Source organism: Pleurodeles waltl, chromosome 2_1 (genome assembly GCF_031143425.1).
Source record: "Pleurodeles waltl isolate 20211129_DDA chromosome 2_1, aPleWal1.hap1.20221129, whole genome shotgun sequence".
Lineage (NCBI taxonomy): Eukaryota > Metazoa > Chordata > Amphibia > Caudata > Salamandridae > Pleurodeles > Pleurodeles waltl.
In genome coordinates this window covers 368,033,193-368,057,955 of record NC_090438.1, presented here as the reverse complement: position 1 = coordinate 368,057,955, position 24,763 = coordinate 368,033,193, and the positions used below count along the sequence as shown (strand labels likewise).

The 24,763-nt window shown below is 45.2% G+C and overlaps 1 protein-coding gene across 1 annotated transcript in view; it reads right to left on the bottom strand.

The window, feature by feature from the left end:
* The window catches only part of LOC138265066 (connector enhancer of kinase suppressor of ras 2-like), a 518,319-nt gene that overhangs the window by 482,063 nt on the left and 11,493 nt on the right, over positions 1-24,763 (bottom strand). Inside the window, exon 2 of the mRNA XM_069212618.1 lies at positions 10,703-10,740. Within this exon, the coding sequence (XP_069068719.1) occupies positions 10,703-10,737 (35 nt within the window). The 5' untranslated portion in view covers positions 10,738-10,740. The remainder of the gene's footprint in view (positions 1-10,702; positions 10,741-24,763) is intronic.

The following is a 24,763-nucleotide window of genomic DNA, read 5'->3' as shown; positions in this document are numbered from 1 at the left end:
CTGGGGGCGAATGGGAGCTGGGGGGCGGGGGCGTGCAGGAGGTCGCGGCGGGAAAGCGCGAGGGAGGGGGGGGACAGGTAGAGTGAGAAGAGCTGGGGGAGGGGGGTTTAAGGGTGGAGGGGGGAGAGTGTTAGGAGGTTTAGGAGATTAGGGAGAAAGATAGGTGTAGGGTTGTGAAGATAAGGGAGGGGGGGTTGTAGAGGTGGGTGAGGGTGAGAGGTAGAGTGAGGGGATAGGAAGATAGGTAATAGAGGGGGTGGCGGGAGGGGGGGGAGAGATAGAGAAATAGGTAGAGAGAAAAGGTAGATAGAGAAATCGATAGATAGGGAAAAAGATAGAGAGATAGGAAGATAGGAGGAGGTGGAGAGTGAGGGAGTTGGATAGTGGGATAGAGAGATGGAGAGATAGGTAGATAGGAGGAGTGAGGGAGGTAGAAAGTGAACGGGTTAGATAGGGTAGATAGAGGGGGGGGATGCGAGTGGGGGAGGGGGATGAGGCAGGAGCAGGAGGGCAGGCGCGGGGAGAAGAGGACGGAGGAGGCAGAAGAGCCGAAGGCAGAAGACAAGAAGACAAGAAGAACAGAAGAACAGAAGAAAAGAAGAACAGAAGAAAAGAAGAACAGAAGAAAAGAAGACCGGAAGGACTGAAGACCGGAAGAGCAGAAGACCGGAAGAACAGAAGAAACACAGAAGAACAGAGAGGAATACAGAAGAACACCGAGGAAGACAGAAGAACAGAGAAGAATACAGAAGAACACAGAGGAAGACAGAAGAACACAGAGGAAGAAAGAAGAACACCGAGGAAGACAGAAGAACAGAGAGGAAGACAGAAGAACACAGAGGAAGACAGAAGAACACAGAGGAAGACAGAGGAACACAGAGGAATACAGAAGAACACAGAGGAAGACAGAAGAACACCGAGGAAGACAGAAGAACACAGAGGAAGACAGAAGAAGACAGAGGAACACAGAAGAACACAGAAGAACACGGAGGAAGATACAAAAAACGAAGAAACAGAGTGCAGAAGACCACAGCAGAAGATGAGGAAGAAGAGAAGAGGAGAGAAGACGGGGAGAAGAGGAGTACAGAAGAAGAATACAGACGAGGAGAGAGGAGGAAGAACAGAGAAGAAGAAAAGAGGAAAAGAAGCAGGAGCAGGAGAGAGGGTGAGTAGCGCGGGGCAGAACGAGGGGCTGGGAGGTGGGGGGTACTTACTGTGGGGTGGGTCTCAGGAACTCAGGAACCTGGAGGAGCTGCAGCGGCAGGGGGAGCGACCTACCCTTGGGTCAAGGGTCGCTACCACTGTCGCGCAGCGGCCGCCATATGAGGTAGGAGGGGGGGAGGGGTCAGCTGGGGGCGAATGGGAGCTGGGGGGCGGGGCGTGCAGGAGGTCGCGGCGGGAAAGCGCGAGGGAGGGGGGGGACAGGTAGAGTGAGAAGAGCTGGGGGAGTGGGGTTTAAGGGTGGAGGGGGGAGAGTGTTAGGAGGTTTAGGAGATTAGGGAGAAAGATAGGTGTAGGGTTGTGAAGATAGGGGAGGGGGGGTTGTAGAGGTGGGTGAGGGTGAGAGGTAGAGTGAGGGGATAGGAAGATAGGTAATAGAGGGGGTGGCGGGAGGGGGGGAGAGATAGAGAAATAGGTAGAGAGAAAAGGTAGATAGAGAAATCGATAGATAGGGAAAAAGATAGAGAGATAGGAAGATAGGAGGAGGTGGAGAGTGAGGGAGTTGGATAGTGAGATAGAGAGATGGAGAGATAGGTAGATAGGAGGAGTGAGGGAGGTAGAAAGTGAACGGGTTAGATAGGGGAGATAGAGGGGGGGATGCGAGTGGGGGAGGGGGATGAGGCAGGAGCAGGAGGGCAGGCGCGGGGAGTAGAGGACGGAGGAGGCAGAAGAGCCGAAGGCAGAAGACAAGAAGACAAGAAGAACAGAAGAAAAGAAGAACAGAAGAAAAGAAGAACAGAAGAGCAGAAGACCGGAAGGACTGAAGACCGGAAGAGCAGAAGACCGGAAGAACAGAAGAAACACAGAAGAACACAGAAGAACAGAGAGGAATACAGAAGAACACCGAGGAAGACAGAAGAACAGAGAAGAATACAGAAGAACAGAGAGGAAGACAGAAGAACACAGAGGAAGAAAGAAGAACACCGAGGAAGACAGAAGAACAGAGAGGAAGACAGAAGAACACAGAGGAAGACAGAAGAACACAGAGGAAGACAGAAGAACAGAGAAGAATACAGAAGAACACAGAGGAAGACAGAAGAACACCGAGGAAGACAGAAGAACACAGAGGAAGACAGAAGAAGACAGAGGAACACAGAAGAACACAGAAGAACACGGAGGAAGATACAAAAAACGAAGAAACAGAGTGCAGAAGACCACAGCAGAAGATGAGGAAGAAGAGAAGAGGAGAGAAGACGGGGAGAAGAGGAGTACAGAAGAAGAATACAGACGAGGAGAGAGGAGGAAGAACAGAGAAGAAGAAAAGAGGAAAAGAAGCAGGAGCAGGAGAGAGGGTGAGTAGCGCGGGGCAGAACGAGGGGCTGGGAGGTGGGGGGTACTTACTGTGGGGTGGGTCTCAGGAACTCAGGAACCTGGAGGAGCTGCAGCGGCAGGGGGAGCGACCTACCCTTGGGTCAAGGGTCGCTACCACTGTCGCGCAGCGGCCGCCATATGAGGTAGGAGGGGGGGGAGGGGTCAGGTGGGGGCGAATGGGAGCTGGGGGGCGGGGGCGTGCAGGAGGTCGCGGCGGGAAAGCGCGAGGGAGGGGGGGACAGGTAGAGTGAGAAGAGCTGGGAGAGGGGGGTTTAAGGGTGGAGGGGGGAGAGTGTTTGGAGGTTTAGGAGATTAGGGAGAAAGATAGGTGTAGGGTTGTGAAGATAGGGGAGGGGGGGTTGTACCCACCCATCACTGACAGAATGGAGGAACGATGTCACAAGGTGGTCCAGGGCAGAGCTTCAGGTCCTTAGGGCTGAGGAGGCGAGGGGGGTCCTTCAGACCCCAATCGCGGCGGAGTGGGAAAACCTAGTGTCTAACTGGGAAGACTTAACAAAGAGTCCGATGGAGCCTGAGGGAGTGGGATGAGCTAATGGACACGGTCAGAAGATTCCAACATAGGGGAAGTTCACTGTAACTAAGACTGAATGACTACTAAGAATCAGTTTGATCCGGATGCGGTATGAGTGTGAGGGGGAGAGCGGGATTGTATAATAAAAAGGATAAGGGAGGGTAATGACGGAACACAGGGCAATACAACACGACAAGCAATACCCGGGCAAGCTATCTCCCTTTTTAGTAATTTAGCAATTAAACAGTTCCTCCCACATAGGCCTAAAAGTTCATATACAGTTTGAAGTTGAGTTAAGTCTGTTAACAGGTCACAGAATACAACAGTAACGTAGGATAATGAAAATGTGAATGCCATTATAAAGTTTCAATTGGGCGAAGAAATAACTGTTGATAAGTTAAGTAAATGCATGGTAAAGACTAACCAAATGCGTAACGTATTGCATGGACCGCAAAGCCCGGAAATGGTATAATTAGCAGAAATATATAATCACGACAATACGTTACTGTAAGAAGAATTACACTTGTAAAAACAGCAAGTAGTTAATAACAATAAAAACAAATTTAAAAAAAAAAAAAGGGGAGGGGGGTTGTAGAGGTGGGTGAGGGTGAGAGGTAGAGTGAGGGGATAGGAAGATAGGTAATAGAGGGGGTGGCGGGAGGGGGGGAGAGATAGAGAAATAGGTAGAGAGAAAAGGTAGATAGAGAAATCGATAGATAGGGAAAAAGATAGAGAGATAGGAAGATAGGAGGAGGTGGAGAGTGAGGGAGTTGGATAGTGGGATAGAGAGATGGAGAGATAGGTAGATAGGAGGAGTGAGGGAGGTAGAAAGTGAACGGGTTAGATAGGGGAGATAGAGGGGGGGATGCGAGTGGGGGAGGGGGATGAGGCAGGAGCAGGAGGGCAGGCGCGGGGAGAAGAGGACGGAGGAGGCAGAAGAGCCGAAGGCAGAAGACAAGAAGACAAGAAGAACAGAAGAACAGAAGAAAAGAAGAACAGAAGAAAAGAAGAACAGAAGAGCAGAAGACCGGAAGGACTGAAGACCGGAAGAGCAGAAGACCGGAAGAACAGAAGAAACACAGAAAAACACAGAAGAACAGAGAGGAATACAGAAGAACACTGAGGAAGACAGAAGAACAGAGAAGAATACAGAAGAACACAGAGGAAGACAGAAGAACACTGAGGAAGAAAGAAGAACACCGAGGAAGACAGAAGAACAGAGAGGAAGACAGAAGAACACAGAGGAAGACAGAAGAACAGAGAAGAATACAGAAGAACACAGAGGAAGACAGAAGAACACCGAGGAAGACAGAAGAACACAGAGGAAGACAGAAGAACACAGAGGAACACAGAAGAACACAGAAGAACACGGAGGAAGATACAAAAAACAAAGAATCAGAGTGCAGAAGACCACAGCAGAAGATGAGGAAGAGGAGAAGAGGAGAGAAGACGGGGAGAAGAGGAGTACAGAAGAAGAATACAGACGAGGAGAGAGGAGGAAGAACAGAGAAGAAGAAAAGAGGAAAAGAAGCAGGAGCAGGAGAGAGGGTGAGTAGCGCGGGGCAGAACGAGGGGCTGGGAGGTGGGGGGTACTTACTGTGGGGTGGGTCTCAGGAACTCAGGAACCTGGAGGAGCTGCAGCGGCAGGGGGAGCGACCTACCCTTGGGTCAAGGGTCGCTACCACTGTCGCGCAGCGGCCGCCATATGAGGTAGGAGGGGGGGGAGGGGTCAGCTGGGGGCGAATGGGAGCTGGGGGGCGGGGGCGTGCAGGAGGTCGCGGCGGGAAAGCGCGAGGGAGGGGGGGGACAGGTAGAGTGGGAAGAGCTGGGGGAGGGGGGTTTAAGGGTGGAGGGGGGAGAGTGTTAGGAGGTTTAGGAGATTAGGGAGAAAGATAGGTGTAGGGTTGTGAAGATAAGGGAGGGGGGGTTGCAGAGGTGGGTGAGGGTGAGAGGTAGAGTGAGGGGATAGGAAGATAGGTAATAGAGGGGGTGGCGGGAGGGGGGGAGAGATAGAGAAATAGGTAGAGAGAAAAGGTAGATAGAGAAATCGATAGATAGGGAAAAAGATAGAGAGATAGGAAGATAGGAGGAGGTGGAGAGTGAGGGAGTTGGATAGTGGGATAGAGAGATGGAGAGATAGGTAGATAGGAGGAGTGAGGGAGGTAGAAAGTGAACGGGTTAGATAGGGGAGATAGAGGGGGGGATGCGAGTGGGGGAGGGGGATGAGGCAGGAGCAGGAGGGCAGGCGCAGGGAGAAGAGGACGGAGGAGGCATAAGAGCCGAAGGCAGACGACAAGAAGACAAGAAGAACAGAAGAACAGAAGAAAAGAAGAACAGAAGAAAAGAAGAACAGAAGAGCAGAAGACCGGAAGGACTGAAGACCGGAAGAGCAGAAGACCGGAAGAACAGAAGAAACACAGAAGAACAGAGAGGAATACAGAAGAACACCGAGGAAGACAGAAGAACAGAGAAGAATACAGAAGAACACAGAGGAAGACAGAAGAACACCGAGGAAGACAGAAGAACACAGAGGAAGACAGAAGAACAGAGAAGAATACAGAAGAACACAGAGGAAGACAGAAGAACACCGAGGAAGACAGAAGAACACAGAGGAAGACAGAAGAAGACAGAGGAACACAGAAGAACACAGAAGAACACGGAGGAAGATACAAAAAATGAAGAAACAGAGTGCAGAAGACCACAGCAGAAGATGAGGAAGAAGAGAAGAGGAGAGAAGACGGGGAGAAGAGGAGTACAGAAGAAGAATACAGACGAGGAGAGAGGAGGAAGAACAGAGAAGAAGAAAAGAGGAAAAGAAGCAGGAGAGAGGGTGAGTAGCGCGGGGCAGAACGAGGGGCTGGGAGGTGGGGGGTACTTACTGTGGGGTGGGTCTCAGGAACCTGGAGGAGCTGCAGCGGCAGGGGGAGCGACCTACCCTTGGGTCAAGGGTCGCTACCACTGTCGCGCAGCGGCCGCCATATGAGGTAGGAGGGGAGGGGTCAGCTGGGGGCGAATGGGAGCTGGGGGGCGGGGGCGTGCAGGAGGTCGCGGCGGGAAAGCGCGAGGGAGGGGGGACAGGTAGAGTGAGAAGAGCTGGGGGAGGGGGGTTTAAGGGTGGAGGGGGGAGAGTGTTAGGAGGTTTAGGAGATTAGGGAGAAAGATAGGTGTAGGGTTGTGAAGATAGGGGGGGGTTGTAGAGGTGGGTGAGGGTGAGAGGTAGAGTGAGGGGATAGGAAGATAGGTAATAGAGGGGGTGGCGGGAGGGGGGGGGAGATAGAGAAATAGGTAGAGAGAAAAGGTAGATAGAGAAATCGATAGATAGGGAAAAAGATAGAGAGATAGGAAGATAGGAGGAGGTGGAGAGTGAGGGAGTTGGATAGTGGGATAGAGAGATGGAGAGATAGGTAGATAGGAGGAGTGAGGGAGGTAGAAAGTGAACGGGTTAGATAGGGGAGATAGAGGGGGGGGATGCAAGTGGGGGAGGGGGATGAGGCAGGAGCAGGAGGGCAGGCGCGGGGAGAAGAGGACGGAGGAGGCAGAAGAGCCGAAGGCAGAAGACAAGAAGACAAGAAGAACAGAAGAACAGAAGAAAAGAAGAACAGAAGAGCAGAAGACCGGAAGGACTGAAGACCGGAAGAGCAGAAGACCGGAAGAACAGAAGAAACACAGAAGAACAGAGAGGAATACAGAAGAACACCGAGGAAGACAGAAGAACAGAGAAGAATACAGAAGAACACAGAGGAAGACAGAAGAACACAGAGGAAGAAAGAAGAACACCGAGGAAGAAAAAAGAACACCGAGGAAGACAGAAGAACAGAGAGGAAGACAGAAGAACACAGAGGAAGACAGAAGAACACAGAGGAAGAAAGAAGAACAGAGAAGAATACAGAAGAACACAGAGGAAGACAGAAGAACACCGAGGAAGACAGAAGAACACAGAGGAAGACAGAAGAAGACAGAGGAACACAGAAGAACACAGAAGAACACGGAGGAAGATACAAAAAACGAAGAAACAGAGTGCAGAAGACCACAGCAGAAGATGAGGAAGAAGAGAAGAGGAGAGAAGACGGGGAGAAGAGGAGTACAGAAGAAGAATACAGACGAGGAGAGAGGAGGAAGAACAGAGAAGAAGAAAAGAGGAAAAGAAGCAGGAGCAGGAGAGAGGGTGAGTAGCGCGGGGCAGAACGAGGGGCTGGGAGGTGGGGGGTACTTACTGTGGGGTGGGTCTCAGGAACTCAGGAACCTGGAGGAGCTGCAGCGGCAGGGGGAGCGACCTACCCTTGGGTCAAGGGTCGCTACCACTGTCGCGCAGCGGCCGCCATATGAGGTAGGAGGGGGGGGGGAGGGGTCAGCTGGGAGGCGAATGGGAGCTGGGGGGCGGGGGCGTGCAGGAGGTCGCGGCGGGAAAGCGCGAGGGGGGAGACAGGTAGAGTGAGAAGAGCTGGGTATGGGGGGGTTTAAGGGTGGAGGGGGGAGAGTGTTAGGAGGTTTAGGAGATTAGGGAGAAAGATAGGTGTAGGGTTGTGAAGATAACGGAGGGGGGGTTGTAGAGGTGGGTGAGGGTGAAAGGTAGAGTGAGGGGATAGGAAGATAGGTAATAGAGGGGGTGGTGGGAGGGGGGGAGAGATAGAGAAATAGGTAGAGAGAAAAGGTAGATAGAGAAATCGATAGATAGGGAAAAAGATAGAGAGATAGGAAGATAGGAGGAGGTGGAGAGTGAGGGAGTTGGATAGTGGGATAGAGAGATGGAGAGATAGGTAGATAGGAGGAGTGAGGGAGGTAGAAAGTGAACGGGTTAGATAGGGGAGATAGAGGGGGGGGATGCGAGTGGGGGAGGGGGATGAGGCAGGAGCAGGAGGGCAGGCGCGGGGAGAAGAGGACGGAGGAGGCAGAAGAGCCGAAGGCAGAAGACAAGAAGAACAGAAGAACAGAAGAAAAGAAGAACAGAAGAGCAGAAGACCGGAAGGACTGAAGACCGGAAGAGCAGAAGACCGGAAGAACAGAAGAAACACAGAATAACACAGAAGAACAGAGAGGAATACAGAAGAACACCGAGGAAGACAGAAGAACAGAGAAGAGTACAGAAGAACACAGAGGAAGACAGAAGAACACAGAGGAAGAAAGAAGAACACCGAGGAAGACAGAAGAACAGAGAGGAAGACAGAAGAACACAGAGGAAGACAGAAGAACAGAGAAAGACAGAAGAACACCGAGGAAGACAGAAGAAGACAGAGGAACACAGAAGAACACAGAAGAACACGGAGGAAGATACAAAAAACGAAGAAACAGAGTGCAGAAGACCACAGCAGAAGATGAGGAAGAAGAGAAGAGGAGAGAAGACGGGGAGAAGAGGAGTACAGAAGAAGAATACAGACGAGGAGAGAGGAGGAAGAACAGAGAAGAAGAAAAGAGGAAAAGAAGCAGGAGCAGGAGAGAGGGTGAGTAGCGCGGGCAGAACGAGGGGCTGGGAGGTGGGGGGTACTTACTGTGGGGTGGGTCTTAGGAACTCAGGAACCTGGAGGAGCTGCAGCGGCAGGGGGAGCGACCTACCCTTGGGTCAAGGGTCGCTACCACTGTCGCGCAGCAGCCGCCATATGAGGTAGGAGGGGGGGGAGGGGTCAGCTGGGGGCGAATGGGAGCTGGGGGGCGGGGGCGGGGGCGTGCAGGAGGTCGCGGCGGGAAAGCGCGAGGGGGGGGGGACAGGTAGAGTGAGAAGAGCTGGGGGAGTGGGGTTTAAGGGTGGAGGGGGGAGAGTGTTAGGAGGTTTAGGAGATTAGGGAGAAAGATAGGTGTAGGGTTGTGAAGATAGGGGAGGGGGGGTTGTAGAGGTGGGTGAGGGTGAGAGGTAGAGTGAGGGGATAGGAAGATAGGTAATAGAGGGGGTGGCGGGGGGGAGAGATAGAGAAATAGGTAGAGAGAAAAGGTAGATAGAGAAATCGATAGATAGGGAAAAAGATAGAGAGATAGGAAGATAGGAGGAGGTGGAGAGTGAGGGAGTTGGATAGTGGGATAGAGAGATGGAGAGATAGGTAGATAGGAGGAGTGAGGGAGGTAGAAAGTGAACGGGTTAGATAGGGGAGATAGAGGGGGGGGTTGCGAGTGGGGGAGGGGGATGAGGCAGGAGCAGGAGGGCAGGCGCATGGAGAAGAGGACGGAGGAGGCAGAAGAGCCAAAGGCAGAAGACAAGAAGACAAGAAGAACAGAAGAACAGAAGAAAAGAAGAACAGAAGAAAAGAAGAACAGAAGAGCAGAAGACCGGAAGGACTGAAGACCGGAAGAGCAGAAGACCGGAAGAACAGAAGAAACACAGAAGAACACAGAAGAACAGAGAGGAATACAGAAGAACACTGAGGAAGACAGAAGAACAGAGAAGAATACAGAAGAACACAGAGGAAGACAGAAGAACACAGAGGAAGAAAGAAGAACACCGAGGAAGACAGAAGAACAGAGAGGAAGACAGAAGAACACACAGGAAGACAGAAGAACACAGAGGAAGACAGAAGAACAGAGAAGAATACAGAAGAACACAGAGGAAGACAGAAGAACACCGAGGAAGACAGAAGAACACAGAGGAAGACAGAAGAAGACAGAGGAACACCGAAGAACACAGAAGAACACGGAGGAAGATACAAAAAACGAAGAAACAGAGTGCAGAAGACCACAGCAGAAGATGAGGAAGAAGAGAAGAGGAGAGAAGACGGGGAGAAGAGGAGTACAGAAGAAGAATACAGACGAGGAGAGAGGAGGAAGAACAGAGAAGAAGAAAAGAGGAAAAGAAGCAGGAGCAGGAGAGAGGGTGAGTAGCGCGGGGCAGAACGAGGGGCTGGGAGGTGGGGGGTACTTACTGTGGGGTGGGTCTCAGGAACTCAGGAACCTGGAGGAGCTGCAGCGGCAGGGGGAGCGACCTACCCTTGGGTCAAGGTTCGCCTGTTTTAACTCCCTAGACTTTAGTTAGGCACACTTGATATAGCTCAGACTAGTTGTTATTTCATTGATTTGACATATATTGCCCTCATAAATTATCACAATCCACTGCAGAAACATCAACATGTTCAAAGCCATTTCAGAAGACTTCTCCTCCAGAACGCTTGGGCAGTAATTCATAGAATGCTGAGACACGTCCTCATATTTGTAGCATAACTAGTGGTGTTGTGCCAATGGCACTTTTTATTAAGGTTGCATCTCATACTCCTAAGCAATCACTGTTGACAATGCCACTCAGATATGTCTTGCATAGGTGGCAACAAAATTACCAATTAGTTTCTGTCAGAAAACACCTAATTTCTGGCCCTCTCAACCCTAGTTTATGAAAAGACAAGGACATAACCTGTGGTCCAAAAGGATACCTTGATCATATATTTTGGACATTGTGCAATGGTGTTCCACCTAAATATCAACTCAAAAATATCCGCTGACTATATTAACATAGTGAAAAATATTGGCAATATAAAATATTGTGGAGGAAAATATCGAAGGTCAGTGTATAATATTTTGCAAAGGGAAACCTTGCCAAAGATGGCTTTCCCAATCTATTTGGAGTGCTCTAAAGCAACACCTGTCAAAGCTCAGTAAAGATATTGATTTAAATGAATTTCTTTTGGTACCACATCCAGTAAAAGACAAACGATTTCTATATACCTTGATTCGTGTTGCTTTAAAATAAGAGCAGACATAATCTGAAAGGGAAGCCGGAGAAAGAATTATGTAAAGTGGTAAAGAAATAGTTCAAACTATTCTTAAAAATATTGGCAACTTCCAAACTCTTTCTAACTGCATTTACACAATTTCAACTCTTCTTTTGTAAGATATGAATGATTTATTAAGGGAAAGATTGCAATGGGTGCACTAACAAAGTTAAATTCGGCATTACAGGCTCTCAAGATAACTTATGAGTCAGACATCTTTCCTCCTTACAATCCTACCTCAAGACAGATAACAATTTCTAAGAAAGAAGCATCACAAACTCTTCTCTCAATTGAGCAGATAGAGAGTACTACTTTTTCTGTTGCTTGAGATCCACACCCTTTCTGGCTTCTGCATTGAGTAATCTCCTGGCCAATCTCTGTTTTTCATGCTGCATGTGTGAAAGTTTCCATCTGCCTCCACAATGACATGAACTCGGTAAAGACAATCAGAAATTGCTGCTGTTTGGCTATATATTCATTTTATGTTACCTTTTGCTTTTAATCCCTTTTGTCTCAATATGCTACAGCTATTGTGAAAGACTCATCCTGCCAAAAATGGGGAGTGGTTTATTACCTTCTAAGTGCCTTTCCCCAAACTCACTATCTAAGATTACATTGAGTCCCTAAATGCAGAATCAAATTGTAATTTATCAATACACGATATTTGTCTACCGTCACTAAACCGTTTCATCGATAAAGCTTGTTCTCACAAGGGCTCCTTTTCAACTGCCAGATCTCTTCTCCCTTCTTCGGATGTTTGACTTGCTGCAGATATCTTTGGGCCAGAGTCATCCCATGTCTGGAAGTACAACAATTCTCATGTTTCGTCAGTGGTCACTCTCACTTTTTGCTAACAGTCCATTGCCCCTTGAACCACTCTAAAACCTCTTCGGTAGAAGCAATGTGATTTTCCTTCAGCCAGGAGGATCATCATATATTTCAAGTTTGTTTTCCTCAATTCCAACTGTACAATTTTAAAGGTCTTGCACTGTTACCTGTGTGAAGTCAGGAAAGAGTAGGACAATTGTGTATGCAGGCATTTCCCGACCCCACCGCTAAGCTGTTTTATAGATGTATGGGGTAATTGGCACTTAATCCTCTGCAACTGTTTTCCACAAAACGTATCCTTCCCACATTTGCATCCTTTTTCTGCACATATTCAGGGTTCTAAAGGTGTGTAGATTCCTCTGAAGACAACCGAGAAAATAGCCAAAATGTAGTCATATTTTGGTATTTTTTTTAAACTGAAAAAAAATTGCTCAGCCAGAAAGCATATATGTTTTTTAAAAATAGCATCAACAAAAGGTTTGTTGTGGTTAGGTCACCATTTTTCTCGTTTTCAGGAACATGCAGAGTTGTAAAAAAAATATATTTGCTCATCATTTTTGCATTTTTCTAAATGATGAAAATCAATTTTTCCTATTTTTGTACTTTCTATCTATTGCTGTTTGTGATGGAAACAGACTTGAAACCCATTGGTGAACCTGGCAAAGCATACAAAATTCTGAATTCAGCAAGGGGTTATTTGTATATTCTCAAAAACAAACAAATCATTGAAATGAAAATAATAATGAAAACAAATAGGAAAATATTGAAGTAGGTCACAATATTTTCATACGTAAGTTTTTGCCCCAACTGCTAGTTTTTGAAAATTTCTGTCACCCAACATTTCCACACTTTTCCCAATAAAAACAGTACCTCACTTGTGTGACTGTGACTATCAACTTCACAGAAACAGATGAATTATTTCACCACAAGAAGTAGATGTGGGCCTCACATTGTCCCTGGTTTGATTAGTTCCTGTCATGGGTAATAGGTCCAGCCACACAACTGGAGTACCACTTTTATCAGGAAACTTATGGGAATGCTGGGTGGCAGGCATTTTGAGGATTCTCATGATTACAAAACCTTTCCTCACACAAATGAAAGGAAAATGCATGATTATATCCAAAGCTAGATGGTTGCAGAGCATCTAGGGTATGAAAACATAATGGTATCCATGCAAGCCACACACACCCCTGGATTTGCCTAGATCTCTGGTTTTCATAAAAGCTCAGGGTTTAAAGGATTCCCTAGCTTTAATGGATGTATTATACTAACGGATTACTTTAAATTAAACCTTGCACATTATCTATCAGAGATCCAACAGTTTGCCAAATTGATCAAATCTTAGGAGTTCCCTGGGTGTACTCACCCACTCAACAGAGTGACTTGATGGGGTGTCAGCTCAGTACAATGCTACATGCTTACAACCTATGCTCGGAAATCGGCACAACATTGTGATATGGTGGTCATCGGACCGCCAGCACTGGCGGTCTTTTGGCACCTGCAGCTTTGGCGGTCTTTCTAAAAGACCGCCAAAGTCCTATTGAGCAGCCCGGTTTCATCAGGAAATTAGAGCATTAAAGAAAAATTTAAACAGGGTTGTTCAACAAGTTAGAGCTTTACCATTCGGTTAGACAAACACTATAAAGGTCCAAAGATTACACAAACACTATAAGCAGAAGATATGTGAGGCAAAGAGAACTCATACAGAAATACTGTGATCAAAGATTGTCGAAATTCGTAAATCAGACTCAATAAAATATTTATGAAAATTCATAAATAGTCATGGCACACAGCACCCCACAAACCTTGGTAACATAATTTCTGAGCCTGTTTGCATCTCTCATATAGAGTAATTATAGGTTGACCAGTCCTAGGGGTGGGCCTGCCCATTCACACCAATTGATATCTCTTCCTAGTGGAAGTTAATGTGATGCGGTTGATTATTAAGGGTTCCAAATTGCTTAGTGCCCTGGAACTTAACAGCCGCCCAAACTACCTTTTAAAATCTAATTTGTCCTAAAGGGATTCCATTCCTAACAAATTTAGATTCATATGTGTTTGAAACAGTGTGTTTTCACATCATGGCAGAGGTCCATTCTTCATCTGATTTTTTTGAAAAGGTGACCTGCTATACCTGGGAACAACAGGTTGATTGCCTAGCTTGATGTAGCGGCTAAATATTATGCCAAAATACTTTAAAACAAATTAGAAGCCTGGGCAGCATCCTCAAATTTAATACATTTGGCCTTCGGGGAGCCAGAAGTACAGTCGATAATATTCTCAGTCTCTCTTTAATTATCCAGGAGGTGTTAAAAGTGAAAACAGCCGGTTCACTTGCTTTATGGTCTACAGAATGGCCTTTGATGAAGTGGATCTTTCATTTCTTTGGCCAAGCTCCAAAAATAGGGGATTCCGTCCCCATTAATGAAAGCCATTTAGTCTACATAGGAACACCTGGGTAGAACTGAAACTGACACATAACAGGCATATGCTAAAAAAAAGGAATAAAGAGCTGAAACAGAGGCAGGTGCTGGCTCCACTGCTTTTTAACTTATATACAGCAGAATTGCTAAATGCCATTAAGGTTCAAGGCACTTGCAGCCCTAAATTAGCCTCCTTATAACTACAGTCCCTGCAATATGCAGCTGACACTGTGATTCTGGATCACACTGCCACAGGTCTTCAAAAAGCTCATAAAGCTCAGAAACCTTACAATGTAACTGATAATTTAAGACTGAAGGTTAATACGTGTGCGGTCTTTGTGTTCGGTAATAAGCACTGTAAGCTGAATCAATGTCTAAGTGGGGACGAGTGTGCAGTGATATAAAGAAAGTAATGCACTTCCAAGTTTGCCTTGATAATAAAGGCTCTTCCAGGGAGCACCTCTGTTATTTAAACTAAAAAGCAGCTTTGGTCATGTTTGCCATCAAGTGACTTTACAGCAATCTTAAAGCCCCCTCACTAGCCCCTCTATTCACATTTGTACAAAGCACCTGCCTTCCTTGATATATTGCCTCCTGGCTTTTCGGGGTTGGTCAGCTCCTTAATTCTACTAGCCACTGTCACATCCGGCTAGAATCTAACTAGGTACAGGCATCACTAACACTTATGGTACAGTTGCTCATTTCTTGCCAGAGGTTGAGATACGCTATAGCCTCTTATCTGAAGGCGGTATTTGTTCTTCTGCTTCATCAGACTCTGCCAGCTGTGCTCCATGGAATAGTTATTTCGAATCTGCTATAATCACTCTGCAGGAGGAAACCCTTTGGAGCCTACCCACATCAGTGGCACAGCCCAAGAAGATGCTTAAGGAGCACACAAAAAATATCTCACACAGTAGATTTGGATGCTTTCAATTGTAAAACAAAACCGCTCCTGCTGGCCTCTATGGTATTCAGCATGCCCAGGTCAGTTGGGCATTCTGTCAAATGCCTGCAGCGCTTTCCAGTGCTGTTGGAGTGTAGCTTTTATATTCAATATTAACATGACATGCTTGCAAAATAATGTATAATAAAACGGTAGAGAAAATGTATTAATGTACAACTAATGTACACGTTTGAAATGTACCCACGGGGAGTGGCCACCAATGTATACGATGATAAATGAAATTGACTAATAATGAATTAACAATGTACTAATGTATGATTTTGTATTAGCTTTGAAAGTTATATATTAAGATTTTGCTAAATTATTCACTAGGCCTTAGTTAGCATAGGTCTGGGCCTAGTTGCCTGGTCTCATATTAAATGTGTTTTTCTAACGTGCAATGTGCTGTCTTGCTGAAGGCCATGTAACTGTACTTTTCCAGAAGCTAGAGATGTGTGTGTAGCCATAGTAAATTCTTTCTCATGAGACCCGACTTGCTCAAGGAGACATTCTTGCCGAATTCAACAGTGTAATTCGCAACAGGTACAAGGTAAAAACAATGGAACTACTGACTGGAGCAACGCGTGTAACTTTTATTACCTGCCATTTTACCCGATGGAGACGTAAATCACAGGAACCAATAAGCTGCATGAGAACTGCCTTAGGTGAAAATTCTAGTAAGGTGACCAACGGATCATTGGACAGAGATAGTGGTGTATCAAATATTGACCAATGGAAATTAGAGACTTTTCTGGCAAATTTAATTTAACAACGTGTCACAAGGAGAAATCAACCATTGCGTGCCTTTGTCCTGCCACTCTTACTCAATCATTTCGCGCCTTTACTGAGGCATTAGAGGGACACCCCTGCTGTTACTCTGACATTCCAGTTTAGTCTTTGCTGTTCTGATACTTTAACCATCCTCACTCTTCTTGCCTTGCCCGATATTTACTTCTCCTCCTTATGAAGGAAGAACGTTTGCCCTCTTTTGCTCAGACTTTGCTACTTACCCCGGCTGATGCGAACCAACTGATGTCCTGAGGACGAAGACTGACTCTGTATGCTGACCCATTACGGAGGGTAACTATATGATGATGAATTGTAATTGTCTGTTTGCCTTTTCTTTCTAGGTACCAACTGCTCTTTTGATAGAGTCCATAGTTAGAGGTTTTCTAAATTTGTGTTACTAAATTGTTTTGCATGAGCCCAACATGCTGATGCTAATTAGAGGATAGTTGAGGAGTTCACTAAAACCAATGCAAATAGACAAATGACTGAATATTTGCTTTGTTGAATAAATGCGCTAATGATACTCTGCTAAAGTTGATTCATGTTGACTTCCTGCTTTGTTCTAATGTTTCCTGATTTTTGCTTTCCTTAAGTCATATTCAAGTTGCCACATTGTGACATTGTTGATGTGTTTTCTGGTATTGAGACTAACAAATGTAGTAGAGTGTAACCAATTGGGAATAAATATCAAAATTCTTACTATAATGGTGTGGTTATTCATGGCTGGAGGGTCATGCCATGTTTCTATTCTTATTAATTGATTTGATTGATCGTTATTGTGAATATTGATGGGGTTATTGATTCATTGATTGCAATGCAGAATAGAGATCTCGTCTTAAGGTGTCTCCAATCAGGGTCAAAAGATTCATTGGCCTAAAACGAGTCCCCGTCTAAGTAAAGTACCTAGGTCGGGACGCGTTAACAGTTCCACTTCTAGAATCTCGTCAAGTGTGGGGCAAGTTCAACCACTCCAATATTTGTTGCAACTAATGAGGTACAGGTCCGAATTTCTAATACACATTGTTAGTACATGTCCCAAACTGTTAGCTAAATAGCTAAGATTGGCCTTCTTGAAAGGCAGCTGCCTTATGTGAATGAGGCAATACAATACACCTTTAACGGAGAATAGATGCAAATCTTGAATGCCTTAGTCAAATTCATGCACCAGGCAGTAAGGCTGATAACTGCAATGGATAAAGCCCCAGTTTGAACACAGTCAACATTTAAAATACAGTCTAAAAGGAATGAGCGGCATCACATGTGACATAGGACAAAAGCTATAATAAATACCTACTCACAGCTGAGCTCCTCCCTCAGAATTAGAACTTTACACTTAAAGGGCCAGAAATATGTTTGCCTTTATCTGATGGTGATCGGAGGTCTTACTATTTTATCGAATTTCTGCCTCAAAACTTGGGAGGTCTTTTACTGATAGTTTAAGGTTGTTTTAATTTTACATTTTAACATGTATTGTATTAATGTGTCCACCTTGTGTATGTCGGTTGGTATTGTCTGTGAGATTTTTAACTGATATTTTAATGATGCTTTCATTTTAAAGGTTAACTCTTATTGTGTTGATCTGTTCTGCTATTGTATGTCTGGTGGTATTGCACCCCTTTGTGGTCTTAAGTAACTAAAAAAGTCTCTTAATCACTCTTCTTACTTTGGCTGACATTGCAGCAATTAAGACATATAGGAAAGAAAGTTCATGCTGACAATCCGTGGACGGGTTGGCACTGCTATAAGAACACGCTAGCTTTGTGTGCGTAGCAAAAGATATGAACTTCAGTAGCCTGAGAGGTAGCAACTGGAAGTAGGAAATCCATTTGTGCATTAAAGACTCCTTACTTCTGAGGCGTCCCACAATGTGTTCGTGGTAAATAATGATCAATTTCTTCAAATTAAAAGACTCAAGGCCATAAAGCATGCATGGGATGTGCTTCAAGATTTTCTTAATGCACCATGATGATCCTACTTGATCTGCTCAAGAGTACTAACTTGGTTTTGTCATTGTATTGAGCCCTCAGGGCAGTCATCAGGCTGAAGCTGCCACAGATCATGATGTAGTGGAAAACCGATTCTGCAGGTAAAATAAGTAGCAAGAAAAGGAACATGCCACACTCGCATATTAAAGATGTTTCTGATAATGCTAGGCTGAAATTAATATATTTCAACATATTACACCACATTTATATTTCCCTAAATCCCTAAAATAATGTATCCTGGGTGTGATGGTCTGGGACTGCTTCTCTCGATCTCATCTGAGAGTGCCCCAGAATTACTGTGTATTTGAGTTTTACTGCACAATTTAAACTTTCAATAAAATGATCATCACACTGATTACCTAAGTGTGCCTGTCACATTTAATCCCACCTGTGACCCAAAATAAAGTGAAACAGAAGGCATACATGATTTGGCCCTGGCAGACTACTGTATTGCAATTGACTGATTAAAATTAGAAGTGCTAAAATAAAGGTGCTAATTGAAAGATGTTGAGAAATGGGTGGAAGTTTAGGCGGCTTACCTGAGTTACGCTAACAAAAAGGAGAAACTGAGTAGAGGGAGAGAATCTTGGTTAATGTGTTTCTGTACCCACTGAACACTTGTTTGCCTGAATAAACTTGGTGATTTGATTCAAGTGCGAACTGAATGTATTGCCATCTCTGTATATATTTGATGAACTGTGAAAAGACTATTTGCTATTAGCTCAGACAAAAGAATAAGGAAAAATATATGTGATTTTGAAATATATTTGTTAAATTGATTTTTTTTGCAAAATTTGATTTGTCTTTATCTGTTGTTTCAATGTGAGCATGTTTGAGTGAGGTTTTGTGTTCATTATTCATTGTTTGTCTTTGTGTCTTTATGTTAGTTGCAATAGGATTTTGGTTTTATATCTCATGTATTTTTTTGATTTATAATAAAATTTATATATTTTCAGATATATGTTTGTATGTAGAAATATATAGGAGAGAGACATGTTTGTACAAAGATTAAATGAGAAACAACACAAGGTCTCGCTCGTGAGTGAAATCGACGCATCGCAAGTCTTTTTTGATGCACACTCGCCAATGCAGGGTTGTTTTTGATGCACCCAAGGGACATTTTCACGTTAGCAGCATCAACATTGTATTTAAAATTACATAAAGACTCTTTTTGCATTCTTAATGATAACTTGACTTGTGTGTCGTGGATTTCTGTCATTTTAGTCTTGTTTTGTTTAGATAAATATTTTCTATTTTTCTAAAACAGTGTTGTGTCATTTTGTAGTGTTTTCATTAAGTTACTGTGTGAGTTGGTACAAATACTTTACACCTAGCACTCTGAAGTTAAGCCTACTGCTCTTGCCAATCTACCAAGGGGGTAAGCAGGGGTTAGCTGAGGGTGATTCTCTTTTACCCTGACTAGAGTGAGGGTCCTTGCTTGGACAGGGGGTAACCTGACTGCCAACTAAAGACCCCATTTGTAACATTGGTGGCAGTGGTGGGATTGGACTTGTATTTGTACTTGACAGTGATTACGTGTACACTTCTGTTTTGAGTGCAGACCACTAAGTGACCACATATTACTTGTTTTGTGATTCATGCTTTTTTCTCTTTTTCTTGGATTTTTCCCTACATCCATTTTTGTGGTAATCTTTGATTGACTTCTGAAATTCATTGGGAACATGTTTTCTGCCTTTTGGAACTTTGCACTTTTGTTGACTTTTCATCATGTCTCAATCTGGAGATGCATCAGTTGGAGCTGCTTTTGACCTAGAGAGCTATACAAAGGCTCAGATGAAGCAGTTCTGTAAAAGTTTTGGCTAAGAGCTCATCCAAGAAGGTGCAAAATGTGCTGAGGGCCTGGGTGACAGCCAAGAGCACAGAAGGGAACACAGAGGATGAGGAGGATGAGGAGGATGAGGAGGATGCGGCGGAGGAAGAGCATTCCATACACCATGGTATTGTGGGTGGGCCTGTTATGTCCAAGGAGAGGGTCTCCAGGGCAGGGAGCAGTGTCTCATCTAAGGGTCTGACCCCTGAAGAGTTGTAGGACAGACAGGCAGAGAGTGTCAGGAATCCCCAGGGTGCCTCCTGTGTTATCTGTCAGCATCCCCAGGGATTAGGGTTAGATCATAGCTCTGTTCTTGGTTAAACCTTCATGTTTCTAAGTAAACATAATGTGCTGTTTTACACAATTGGTTTTATCAATGCTTGTTTGCTAATGTGAGTGGGAGTAAACATGTGCTTCTAATTGGGTGTGGTGTAGACATGTGCTTCTAATTGGGAGTGGTGACTCATCCACATGTGGAAACTCAACTGCTTTCCTGATTGGCTATAAATAGCAGAGTGAAACATGCCTGCTTGGCTTTGTTTTGCTTCCTGATCTCAGCATCTGATTTGGCAGTCCAGCCCCTGCTGTCATCCTCGTATTCAGGACTTTTGGGGCAATTATTTTCTTCGTTCCTGTACCAGCTACCACAGGCATTCCTCCAGCACTCCGGAAAAAACTGCAGCTAAGTGACTAGTATTCTCCAGGGAATTTGTTATTTGAGCGCTGTGCTTTCCTTGAACAGCTGGTGTATTTCAGACCTCGTATTTTGGCAGAGTGCTTATCTTGAAGAGACAAATGCATTTCTGAACATTCTACATTATTATTGCAAGGACAGTGACATTGGGCTCTAAACATTGCTGGCACTCCTGTTACCACGACAAACCATTACTAGTGACACCCTTGCATTCTGGGTCCACACATAGTACAGCTATCAAGCCGGACAACACACTGGCCATTCCTGTACCGTATAAAGACTTCCATGATGTCTTTGGTGAACAGAAGGCCACCCAGCTGCCGCCACATAGGTCATACGATTGTTGTATAGACTTGATTCCAGGGGCAACGCTACCATGCAGTAGGGTGTATGCTCTTTCTGAGCCTGAGAATCGATACCTGCGAGACTACCTGGATGATCGACTGGCTAAGGGTTTTATTCATCATTCAATGTCTCCAGTATCGTCGTCTTTGTTCTTCGTGCCCAAGAAGAATCGCGAGCTGCACACCTGTATAGATTATCGTGCAGTGAACAAAGTGACCATAAAAAATCGGTATCCTCTTCAGTTGATCCCAGTACTTTTAGATCAGGTACGTCAGTCGACCATTTATACTAAACTTGACCTCCGGGCGCTTACCACTTGATCCGAGTGATGAAGGGGGATGAGTGGAAGGTGGCGTTCTGAACTAAATTTGGACTCTTCGAGTACACAGTGATGCCCTTTGGGCTGTGTAAAGCTCCTGCAATGTTTCAATTTTTCATCAATGAAGTGCTGCAGGAGTTTCTGGATATCTGTGTAGTGGTATACATAGACGACATTTTGATCCATTTGTCTTCCACTGAGGAACATATAGGGCATGTAAGAGTGGTTTTAGAACGGCTTTGTGAGCATCATCTCTCCACCAAGCTGGAAAAATGTGTTTTTCATGCTACAACTGTAGAATTCCTGGGTTATGTGATCACTCCCAATGGAATTTCCATGGATAGGTCCAAGGTACAGGCCATCCTGGATTGGGTAGCCCCAAGATCCATCAAGGAAGTGCAACAGTTTTTGGGCTTCACAAATTTTTCTCGGAGAATTATACCTCACTTTTCTACTGTGGTATCTCCCATAACTCGTCTCCTACTAAAGGGGGTTAAGTTCCTCTGGGATGCAGAAGCTGAGAAAGCCTTCCAACATCTTAAAAACACATTCACTGAAGCACCCATTCTCCATCATCCCGGCCCAGCTCAGCCATTTTTCGTGGAAGCAGGTGCTTCCTAAATAGCAGTGGGTGTTGTCTTGTCCCAACGAGATCCTGAGTCTGGGCATTTTCATCCAGTAGCCTACTTCTCCAAGAAATTGCTACCCGCCGAGCAAAATTACACAGTGGCGGAGCGGGAACTTCTGGCCATCAAGCTGCCTTCCAGGAATGGCGTCACCACCTACTAGGAGCTAGACACACCATAACTATTTAAACAGATCATCGTAATTTACATTTTTTTCAAACGACCAAGGCCCTGACACCTGTTCAATTATGCTGGCTTCCATTCGTTAATGAGTTTGACTTCATAATCACCTATAGGCCCGGTACTCCACAACAAAAGGCAGACACGTTGTCCAGGATGGGTTTCTCCTCTGATGTTGTGCTAGAACAGGTCAGAAGCATTATACCCTCAGAAAAATCATGGCTGTGTGCACTTCCCAAGAGTTCCTTGAGAAAATACGGGTAGCCCAACACAAGGTTCCCTGTTCAACTGATGTGTGTGAAAACGAGGGTTTACTATACCATGCTGATCAGTTGTACGTCCCTACCAAAGAATTACAGGATACAGTGTTACATTGGGGACATGATTCTGTCCTCGCAGGTCACCCAGGTGAGAAAAAGATGTTAGATATCTGTCAAAGATGGTTTTGGTGGCCCACACTTGTGCAGGATGTCAGAAGCTACGTCCAGACTTGTTCCACCTGTGTTCGGGCTAAAACACCCACATACTCAAGCCACAGGATTGTACTTTCCATGCCAATTCCTGTGGCCCCATGGCATACCATAAGTATGGATTTTATTTCAGATTTTCCAGCTTCCAATGGACACACTGTCATATGGGTGGTTGTAGATTACGTAACTAAAATGGCTCATTTTGTTCCATTGAAATGCCTCCCTACGGCTTCCAAACTCTCTGATTTGTTTGTCCAACACATTGCACAGCTTCATGGGTTGCCCACCACAATTGTTTACGATCGTGGCCTCCAATTTATGTCACGGGTTTGGCGTAGCTTCTGTTCCTCTATCGGTATGGACGTCCACTTGTCCTCTGTATATCATCCACAAACGGATGGGCAGACGGACCATGCCAACCAATCACTGGAGAAAATCCTGAAATGTTACATTGACACATGGTCTACTGAGTGGGATAAGGCTTTACCTCTGGTAGACTTTGTATATAACAACAGTGTCCACATGGCTACAGGAGTATCCCCATTTTACTGTTTGTTTGGTCTGCACCCAAAAAAGCTACCTATAACTGGGTCTCAAACATCCACAAGAGTCCCATCAGTACAGACAGACCATAAAGAGTTACAAGAGATTCAAAAACAAGTACAACACCATTTAAAACTCTACCAAGCGCAAGTAAAAAAACAAGCAGACAAAACAAGGAGACCTGCTCCCTTTTATCAGATAGGAGATCAGGTGTGGCTCTCATCAAAAACCTCCATCTTGCAAGATCCAGAAAATTAAACCCCCTATTTCTGTGGTAGTAGAACTGACATTGCCAGATGATTTCAAGGTACACCCAGTGTTTCATGTGTTGTTACTCCGTCCCTATTCCCCTGATACCCGCGATGCCCCACCACCTCCCCTGGTAAAAGTACACTGGCAAAGGGAATTTGAAGTGGCCAAAATTCTTGACTCCAGGCGTGTCTGTGGTGTTCTACACTATTTATTGGCTTAGAAAGGCTATGGGCTTGAGGACAATTCCTGGGAACCCGCGTCCACAGTTCATGCTCCACAAATTAATAAAAAATTCCATCTCCTGCACCCTTCCAAGCCCTGCCCTTTGAGAGGGTCCTTGGTGGGGAGGACTGTCAGGAATCCCCAAGGTGCCTCCTGCGTTATCTGTCAGCATCCCCAGGGATTAGAGTTAAATCATATCTCTGTTCCAGGTTAATCCTTCATGTTTCTAAGTAAACATAATGTGCTGTGTTACACAATTGGTTTTTATCAATGCTTGTTTTTACCAATGCTCGTTTGCTAATGTGAGCAGGTGTAGACATGTGCTTCTAATTGGGTGTGGTGTAGACATGTGCTTCTAATTGGGTGTGGTGACTCATCCACATGTGGAAACTTAACTGCTTTCCTGATTGGCTAAAAGCAGAGTGAAGCATGCCTCCCTGCTTGGCTTTGTTTTGCTTCCCGATCTCAGCATCTGATTTAACAGTCCAGCCCCTGCTGTCATCCTCGTATTCAGGACTTTTGAGGCAATTCTTTTGTTTGTTCCTGTACCAGCTGACACCAGGCATTCCTCCAGCACTCCTGAAAAGACTGCAGCTAAGTGACTAGTATTCTCCAGGGAGTTTGTTCTTTGAGTGCCGTGCTTTCCTTGAGCAGCTAGTGTATTTCAGACCTTGTATTTTGGCAGAGTGATTATCTTGAAGAGACAAATGCATTTCTGAACATTCTACATTGTCATTGTAGTTACTTGCCTAAATGTGCTTCAGGAAATCTGTTTGAGCTCTAGTACTACAAAAAGTGACAGTGCAATTTTAAAAGAACATTTACGTGACTTTTCTATCTTTAATAGCTTAACTCTTGGATTTAAATTGTGTCACTCATGCCTGTGTTTCAGGTTTGAGGAATTTGCTTTTTGAATGGTTTTTCAAACACAGAGTCAAACCAAACCAAACTATGCCACCCTAACTGTTTGAACCCAGAGTGGACATTTGTATTTCTTGGATTGTTTTTGTTCCTTTTAGTTTAACCCTATGTATGCAGGAAAGTTATATGTGATATCATTAGTGCCCTTGTTTGTCTTTCTTGTGCATGATAAGTGCAACCACAGTTCTAATTGTAGTGTGCAACAGTGAATCTCTGTGAAGCCAGCCCTTGTGTCGCAGTACTTATTGTTATGGTACTCAGTTTGGGATTTTGGTTATGCAGTGTTAGTAATTGTGCCAACAGATATTATTATCCAAGAAAAGTGATGGAGCATCCCAGTGTTCTTCTACCGATCCTGTGCCCATATCAGAAAGAGAGATTCAGTTTCAAGGAAGTTGAGTGCACTATCTCTACTATCACTCTGTCGACAATGACCTGCCCCCCCCGAAGATACAGGGTGCCTTACTGGACTGGCAAGACGTGGGAGTGTTTTGTCTCTTTCTCTTCCACTCCCCCTTTCCTTTTGGGACACCTGCTGGGGTTTCTGTGTCCACCAGGAAGTGCTGAGAGGTGTTCCAGGAGGTCTGGGGCATACCATCGCCTCTGCAGACATCCTGCTTTTCAGGTGAGTGCCCCATCTCAA